The 391-nt window shown below is 58.8% G+C and overlaps 1 protein-coding gene across 1 annotated transcript; it reads right to left on the minus strand.

The window, feature by feature from the left end:
• Positions 1 to 20: 20 nt before the first annotated feature.
• Positions 21 to 339, minus strand: LOC103808111 (erythroblast NAD(P)(+)--arginine ADP-ribosyltransferase-like; the record flags this gene model as incomplete). The annotated part of the gene is made up of 1 exon (XM_009080875.1): positions 21 to 339. A coding segment is annotated over exon 1 (319 nt), but the record flags the coding sequence as incomplete, so codon positions are not given.
• Between the last annotated feature and the right edge of the window lie 52 nt (positions 340 to 391).

Consider the following 391-nt stretch of genomic DNA (forward strand, 5'->3'; position numbering starts at 1 on the left):
GGGTGAGCTCCCGGCCTCACGCACAGCTGTGCTGAAATTCCTGTACATTGGCCCCGGTGAGGTGTAGGCCAGGAGAGCGATGGCCTGATCCTTCCGCAGTGGGGACCCTGGGAACACCTGGCTGTGCCACTTGGCAGTGGCATTGGCCCAGGCTTCAGCATAGAGGTCATTTCTGGAGATATCAGTTCTGTTAACCAATGGCAAATTCCTCTCCATTTTAGGGCGGCAGCTCTTGTACTGGTCATCGAAGCTGTTGGGGGCCATGTCCAGTGCTACCTCCTTGATGGCAGTGACAAGAGTCCCAACCAGCAGCAGCAGCACCAGTGCCAGGAGCTCCATGGTGAGCAGGGACTCCCCAGGGACACCTCCAGGCTCCACCGGGACACTGAGG

The sequence above is a fragment of the Acanthisitta chloris genome, unplaced genomic scaffold (genome assembly GCF_000695815.1).
Source record: "Acanthisitta chloris isolate BGI_N310 unplaced genomic scaffold, ASM69581v1 scaffold31178, whole genome shotgun sequence".
Taxonomy (NCBI): domain Eukaryota; kingdom Metazoa; phylum Chordata; class Aves; order Passeriformes; family Acanthisittidae; genus Acanthisitta; species Acanthisitta chloris.